We start from the raw sequence: 8,637 nt of genomic DNA, 5'->3' as shown, positions 1-8,637 counted from the left end.
CCCTACCATCTCACTTTCTCAGGTCTCCTGGGCAGCCAATCAGAGTAATAGAACCCTCCCATTCCCTCACTCAAATCTTGCTGGCAGCCAATCACAGTGACAGACCCCTCCTTTATATTGTCTCATGTCTGCCAGGCAGCCAATCACAGTGACACAACCCTCAGTCCCATCTCACTGTCTCAGATCTCCCGGGCAGCCAATCAGAGTAACAGAACCCTCACTTTTCCTCACTCAAATCTACCTGGCAACCAATTACAACAACAGAACTCTCCTATCTCACTGTTTCAACCAATCACAGTGACACAGCCCTCCCATCTCACTGTCTCAGGTGTCCCAGGCAGCCAATCAGAGTAACACAACCCTCCTATTCCCTCACTCAAATCTTCCTGGCAGTCAATTACAACGACTGAACTCTCCCATCTCACTGTTTCAGCCAATCACAGTGACACAACCCTTCCATCTCACTGTCTCAGGTGTCCCAGGCAGCCAATTAGAGTAACACAACCCTCCTATTCCCTCACTCAAATCTTCCTGGCAGTCAATTACAACGACTGAACTCTCCCATCTCACTGTTTCAGCCAATCACAGTGACACAGCCCTCCAGGACAGACGTTCAGGTCTTTGTGGTAGTCACGAGCTATCTTTATTCACATATATCAGACGTCAGGATACAGAAGATGCTCCCTCGAAGGAGAACATGCAGTTTTTTATATAAGCAACTTGGAAAGAAAAAAAGAGGGCGATCCGGCACAAATTCTCCTTATATTAAAACATCCAAGACTTTATTAAGACATCGTTAAAAACATCGTGAAGACCGAAAATCCACTTAGATGGTAAAAGTAAGGGTCATGATAACTTTACGCGTTTCGGACTATTATTAAAAACAAAAAGAGTCCTTAATCATAAGTTTAATCATTGACTTATGATTAAGGACTTTTTTTGTTTTTAATAATAGTCCGAAACGCGTAAAGTTATCATTACCCTTACTTTTACCATCTAAGTGGATTTTCGGTCTTCACGATGTTTTTAACGATGTCTTAATAAAGTCTTGGATGTTTTAATATAAGGAGAATTTGTGCCGGATCACCCTCTTTTTTCCTTTCCACGTTGCTTCTTACCGGTTGGGATAAACCGAAGGATCCCAGGCACCCGCAAGGCTGAACAGTCCGGGCAGCAGGTGAGCTGAAGATACTATTTTCTTATTTTTTTATATAACCCCCAAAATATAGGAAAATAAAAGTTTGTAAAAGTTTAGATTTTATTTTAAATACTTTTGGGGTTACCTAACTGTAAAATTGATGACCCGGGAAGAGCTGCAAACAATGTCGCCTCTATGTCTGTCCAGCCTGCAGGCTGGAAATACGGTTTTCTCAGGAAATCATCACAGATGAAAAGGGGGAAGGGCGGTAAAGTTTTACAAGCTTTGCTTTCTGCACGAACAACATCTTGTGACGCACATGTTTCACCCTTAGACCAACCCTGCCAGGGATGCCTCCGTCACAGAGACCGGCCCCTTCCGAGATGGAAAACTTGCACTGTTGTCATAGTTTGTGCAATGTGAGTCAACCCACGGATATCAACACCAGGAAAAACTTTTGATTCCTCGGTCAGCCATGGCGTCTGCTGATCTGAGGGACGAGCTGGACTGCTCCATCTGTCTGAACACTTTTGTAGAGCCCGTGACCCTGAGATGTGGACACAACTTCTGCCGGGTCTGTATCGATCGGATGATGGACTCACAGGAGGGGTCTGGAGTTTATTCCTGTCCTGAATGTAGAGAAGGGTTTCCGGAACGGCCGGTACTGATGAAGAACATAACCCTGTGTAAGATCGTGAGGAATCTTCTGCACATTGAGCCAAGTAAGGAGGCCACCAAGATCTTCTGCACTTACTGTGAGGACTCTTCTGTACCTGCTGTCAAATCTTGTCTTTTCTGCGAGGCTTCTTTGTGTGATAATCACCTGAGGGCTCACAGCGAAGCAGCAGAACACGTCCTGACTGATCCCAGCACTTCTCTGCAGAACAGAAAATGCTCCATCCATAAGAAGATCCTGGAATATTACTGCACCGAGGACGACACCTGTATTTGCATGTCTTGCAATTTGGTGGGAGAACATCGAGGACACCGGGTGGAGAACCTATACGAGGCTGCCGAGAAGAAGAAGGAGAAGCTGAGGAATGCTCTCCAGAAATTGACCAACGAGATCCAACAGGTGGAGTTAAGAAAGTACGAGCTGTCCAAGAAGATGAAGAACATCGAGCAGCTGTGTACCATGAATGACCCAGTGATGGTCCTACAGGAACCAGACATTGGTGACTTGTGTGATCCTGAGGAGGAGGAAGGTGATGACGACCAGGGGACACATCATATAAACCTGTCTGTAATTTCCAGGACTTTACATGAGGAATATTTGCCTTTTTTATTTTCAAAACATGGAGAAAATCAAGAGCCGGCAAATATATTACTGGATCTAAACACGGCTTCTAATGAGATCCGAATATCAGACGACTGGAAAACTGCGTACCGGACATTCGCAGATCAGAATCGGCCCTATAGGCCCGAGAGGTTTGTTCATTATCAGGCGTTAAGTACCAAGAGTTTCTCCTCGGGGCGACATTACTGGGATGTGGACATCGGCAGTTCTTGGGTATGGATGATAGGGATGTGTTATCCCAGTATGGGAAGGTGCGGCACCAAGTCCATCATTGGAAGCAACAACAAGTCCTGGGGTCTCCATGGTTACAGGGGTAACACTAGGCACGCCATGAGGCATAACAGTAAATCCATCCTGTTACCTCACAAGATCTCCAGTGATCGGGTCAGGATCTGTCTGGATTATGAGGCCGGGCAGCTGTCCTTTTATGAGCTGTGTGACCCCATCAGACACTTACACACCTTCACTGCCACCTTCACCGAGCCCCTCCATGCCGTTATATGTGTATGTAATGGTTCCGTAAAGATATTGGGTTGAAAAATTGAGAATCCAAATCCCATTTATTTTCTTTCTAGGGTCCAATATATGAATGTATTCCTGTCATGGCCCACAGATACATAGAAGAATGTCTTACCCATATTATGAGCAATGGAACATCACAATATACTGTATGTTCTGGATTATAAGGTGCACTTTTTCCCCCAAAACTGGGGGTAAAATGGGGGTGCATCTTATAATCTGGATATGGCTTACCAGGGCAGCGGTGTTGGAGTCATTGGAGGCAGGGTCGGCGATACTGAGGCCTCGGAGGAGAAGTGGAGCAGCTCAGAAGGGTCACAGGATGGGGTGTCTCAACAGCAGGTGCCATTGATTTGTCAGTAACCTGTGCGGGTGTCACTGCAGTGGAGCGGCTCAAGAGGGTCACAGATCAGGGTGTCTCAGCGGCGGGTGCATTGATCTGACTGCGGGCTCCATTGAGTCACCTGTGGTTAATGCAATGGACTTTAACAAAATGGCCGCAGAGGCGGTGCCTGTGCAGATTGACACGATGGACTTCAAGAAAATGGCTGTGGAATCCTATCTGTGCACGTGCCGCCTCCGCGGCCAATTTCTAGAAGTCCACCTCTTCAACCATGGGCTATTCAACGACGTCCGCAGTCAGATCAATGGCACCCGCCACTGACACACTCCCTCCTGTGACCCTCTTGAGTTGCTCCATTGCACGACACCTCTGCACCCTGCCGGCAGGTCAATGCCGCCCACCGCAACACCCTCAAGTCCGCAGTATCGTTGACCCTTCTGAGCCGCAACACCCCCTCCTCCAAGCTCGCAACATCGCCAACTCTCTGTCCACTGATGCTCCTGAGCTACGACACCCCATCCTCTGAGCCCTCAGCATTGCCAACCCTGCGTCCTGTGACCCTCCTGGGCCACGACACCCCCTCCTCCAAGCCTGCAGCATCACCTACCCTGCCTCCTGAGCCCCTCCTGAGCCGTTCCACTGCCGCCGCCCCCCCCCTTGTGAGATATTATAAGACGCACTGGATTTATAAGACAGGACCCTCATTTTAACATTAAAATAATGTTTTCCTATTTTCCTCCTCTAAATTTGGGGTGCGTCTTATAATCCAGTGCGTGTTATAAAACGAAAAATAATATAATTAGTATCATTTTTGTGCAGATTAGTGAAGGGGTTGTCAATTTCAGAGTGAATATTCCTGAACAATCACAGGAGCCTTCTTTGCTGCGATCACCAGCGATCACTCAACCTTGTGCTCTAAGTGTTCCAATTCTCCACAGCTCCCCCACTGGTGAACTGAGGTATTACATGATACATATTGAAATCAATACACCCTCCATGTAGTTGGGTCCTCCAGGATAAGAGATGGTTTTTGTGGCTGCTCTTCGCTCTGGCTGATAGAAGAGGGTCCCATAGATCAGGAGTAAAAGCTATCGGCCAAAAGAGGGGCAACAAAACTTTGGGCAAAATTTAAACTTTGCACTTTTCCTTCAAGCTTGATAATCCTCTGTGTAGACCCCAGGATTGTAGGAAGCTCCGAGGACTTAAGATGCGGATGTGCTCACAGAGGATAGTCTAGAATAGATTGCATTGTAGCAGACCCTCAGCTGTGAGTATTAAGTTCATGCCATGTCTGAATGTTTTACCACAATGATGGTCACTGTCGGGCACCTGTCTATGGGTCACAGAAACCTGCAAATAAACCAGTAAAATACTGCAAATCTGAACTACGTAAATCTCTGCTCTCTGTAAATAATTCAGTCTTATCAGTTTATGCAGGAAAATGTTAACTATCAAGAAGGAAATTCCAGCCATTGTTACTGTCAAGGGCAAAGAGATTAAAACTGTGAAGAGACGCGTCATAACAAAAGATGTTATGTTTTTTTCAATTCTGAAAGACAGCAAAGTAACTTCCCCCAAACCCATACTAATACAGCCTATACATAACAGTAATATCAATAATACCGCCCCATGTGCAAGAATATAACTACTATAATACTGCCCCATGTGCAAGGATATAACTAATATAATACTGCCCCTATGTACAAGAATATAACTACTATAATACTGCCCCTATGTACAAGAATATAACTACTATAATACTGCTCCCTATGTACAAGAATATAACTACTATAATACTGCCCCCTATATACAAGAATATAACTACTATAATACTGCCCCTATGTACAAGAATATAACTACTATAATACTGCCCCATGTGCAAGGATATAACTAATATAATACTGCTCCTATCTACAAGAATATAACTACTATAATACTGCTCCCTATGTACAAGAATATAACTACTATAATACTGCCCCATGTGCAAGGATATAACTAATATAATACTGCTCCTATCTACAAGAATATAACTACTATAATACTGCTCCCTATGTACAAGAATATTACTACTATAATACTGCCCCTATGTACAAGAATATAACTACTATAATACTGCCCCTATGTACAGGAATATAACTACTATAATACTGCCCCCTATGTACAAGAATATAACTACTATAATACTGCCCCTATGTACAGGAATATAACTACTATAAGGGTATGTGCACACGTTGCTTTTTTTTCCGCGCGGAAAAAAACGCACCCTCTGGCAGAGGGGAGAATTGTAAACAATGCTTTTTGAGAAACAACGCATCGAAAACGCATGCGTTTTTCATGCGTTTTTCATGCGTTTTTCATGCGTTTTTCATGCGTTTTTCATGCGTTTTTTTAGGTGCGTTTTTTTAAGACTTGTCAGTGATAATAAAGTTGGTTGAACACAGACCTTTGGAAAAAAAAACCTGTGATGTCATTTCCTTCTCCACATTCTGTTTGGATAAATGGGAGGGCTTGGAATGGAAGGAGCACCATTTGAATTTTGGAAAAGTTGAAATAAACTTCGCGCACCAAGCCCCTTAGGTACCTATACGTCAGAAAACCCCCACAAGTGACCCCATTTTGGAATCTGCACCCATCAAGGATTTTATTCAGGAGTATATTAAGCATTTTGAATCCACAGCTACTTCACCCAAAATGTTGCTGTAGCAACAATATTCTCACTTTTAGGCCCGCTTCACATGTCAGTGAAAAACACTGACGTTTTTCACTGGCGTGTAAAACACGCACATGTCCCTCCGTGTGCCGTGAATCACGGCACACGTGGGTTGTCTAAGTGCAATCCGGGCTCCGTTCTCCGTGGCCCGTGATTGCACTCAGTAATCATCTCACCTGCTCCCGCTCCCGCTCTCCATGGTGCTGATCGCTCCCGCGGTGCAGCATCCGGCCGGCGGTGACCCCTGCAGGAGCTGCTTCCGGGTCGGCTGTGTCGTGCATCATGAATATGCGCGACAATAATGAGCCGGCACAGAAGGAACAGGGAGGACGGGCTGCAGAGGACATCGCTGGAGCCGGGTGAGTTAAAATGTTTTTTATTTTAAAAGCACGTTTTTTTCTGGCACGTGTTTCACGGATCACACCACTGCGTGGTCCGTGGAACATCAGTGATGCCAGAAAAAAATGGACATGTCTCCGTGCGGCAATCACGCACACGCGGGTACGCCGCACGGAGACACGTGCAGTGAAAAATCACTGACGTGTGAGCAGACCCATTCATTATAATGGGTCTGCGTATGTCAGTGATTCTGGTACGTTTAAAAAAAAGCACAAACGTCCCAGAATCACTGACGTGTGAAAGGGGCCTAAGGCTATGTGGCCATGATCCAGCGACACGGCGTCTAGTACACAGTGCCAGCCTTCCTGCAGCTGCCCATGCCCACGATTTGGGTTCAGGCTGCTGTGGAGCTCTATGCTACCTGCAGAGAACACTCTCGTCTCCGCAGCATAAATTGACATGCTGAGGCTCGGGAAGCCACGCCACCGGTCAGTTTATGCTGCGGAGAAAAGAAGCACAGTGGGCATGGGATCTCCAAAAATCCTTCCACTGTGCTTCTACTGCACAACGCAGCGTTATGGACGCAGGGAAAACACTCAGCGCCCATAACGCTGCAAACCCTGATTGTGGACACACAGCCTAAAAAGCGTCAATGGATGAAGGGATGTCAAATATATAGAACGTCCTACCCCCGCCTGCATATTCTAAGCTGGCACCTTTAGTACCTTTCATGTGGCACTAAAGGGTGCCTAGCTTAGTATTTAGCCAATAAAAAAAAAAAAAAAAAAAAATGAAAAAAATGGCGTGGGGTCCCCCCTATTTTTGATAGCCAGTCAGGGTAAAGCAGACAGCTGTAGCCTGCAAACCACAGCTGGCAGCTTCATCTTGGCTGGTGATCAATTTGGAGGGCTCCCCATGTTTTTTTTTTTATTTATAAATAAAGAATAAAAAAAAAAAATAACGTGGGGTCCCCCCAAATTAGATCACCAGCCAAGGTGAAGCTGACAGCTGGGGTCTGGTATTCTCAGGGTGGGAAGAGCCATGGTTATTGGACTCTTCCCAGCCTAAAAATAGCAGGCCGCAGCCGCCCCAGAAGTGGCGCATCCATTAGATGCGCCAATCCTGGCGCTTCGCCCCAACTCATCCCGCGCCCTGGTGCGTTGGCTAACGGGGTAATAAATGGGGTTGATACCAGATGTGTAATGTCACCTGGCATCAAGCCCAGCAATTAGTGATGTCACGGCGTCTATCAGACACCCGACATAACTAATTGACAGTAAACAAAAGCAAAAAAAGACAACAAAAAATGTTTTATTAGAAAAAACACTCCCCAAATCATTCCCTTGTTCTCCAATTTAATAAAAAAAAATGGGTCCGCAGAAATCCATATGGATGTCCCACGTCGCCTCTGGACCTTCTAGAATATGGGGGCACGTTCAGGAAACGTATCCCCCATTTTCTAGGAGGGCAGACCCTCCATTTGAGGAGAGTGGGTGCAAAAATCTGCACCCACTCTCCCCGGGTCACAGCTGCAGAGTGCCGAGCAGCCAGCACAGCTCTCTGAACACAGTGCTGGCTGTCAGCTGCTCTGCTCATGTGACCGGCCGGCGTGCACTGAAGGAGGAGGGGGCCGCGGGGGATCAGCGCTGCGACCGGACAGGTATGTATGACACCGGGGGGAATTGGGGGTGAACGGGCAGGGCCTGGGGAACAGTTTTCTGTCGCATGTGTTATTGCACATGCGACAGAAATCATAGGAGCAGGGCGGCCGGTGCGCTACTGTGCGCGCGGCCATGTTGGATTTTCGGGAGGGGGGTCGGGGGTCGGGGCGGGCACTTTGGCGACACCGGGGGCTTTGCCAGGAAGTGAGGTCAACAGGAAGCCTCTTGACCTCACTTCCAGGTAAATGCCTGCGTTCTGGCGTGCCGACAAAGGCCGCGGACCGCAACAAAAAAGCAGGTCCATGCGTTGTGGCTGCGTTCTGACCCCACATCATTGATTTCAATGGGGGAGAGAACGCAGCCACAACGCACAAAAGAAGTGACATGCTGCTTTTCTTTCCGCACCGATTTTTGGCATCCAAAACGCTGCGGAAAGAAACGCAGCATGTGCACTGATTTTTCAGCTTTCCCATACACTTTGCTGGGAAAGCTGAACGCATGCAATTTGCCACTGAAACGCTGCGGTTCTAAACGCAAGTCTCAAGTCTCCCGTGTGACAGATTGGGGGTGTAATCTTCCCCGGTCACCTGCGCTGTTCCTGGGTCGCTGTCCGCAGTGGGGGAGACTCCG

At 46.9% G+C, this 8,637-nt stretch overlaps 1 protein-coding gene across 1 annotated transcript; it reads left to right on the top strand.

Moving 5' to 3' along the window:
- The first annotated feature begins 1,502 nt into the window (after positions 1–1,502).
- LOC142301069 (E3 ubiquitin/ISG15 ligase TRIM25-like) lies at positions 1,503–5,721 on the top strand. The gene has a single exon (XM_075342087.1). It carries the CDS (start codon positions 1,614–1,616, stop codon positions 2,970–2,972), a length of 1,359 nt encoding a protein of 452 aa, XP_075198202.1. The 5' UTR covers positions 1,503–1,613; the 3' UTR covers positions 2,973–5,721.
- Positions 5,722–8,637: the final 2,916 nt, after the last annotated feature.

This window comes from Anomaloglossus baeobatrachus, chromosome 4, assembly GCF_048569485.1.
Source record: "Anomaloglossus baeobatrachus isolate aAnoBae1 chromosome 4, aAnoBae1.hap1, whole genome shotgun sequence".
Lineage (NCBI taxonomy): Eukaryota > Metazoa > Chordata > Amphibia > Anura > Aromobatidae > Anomaloglossus > Anomaloglossus baeobatrachus.
Note: the sequence above shows the minus strand (reverse complement) of the source record. Positions and strands in the feature narration are given on the sequence as shown.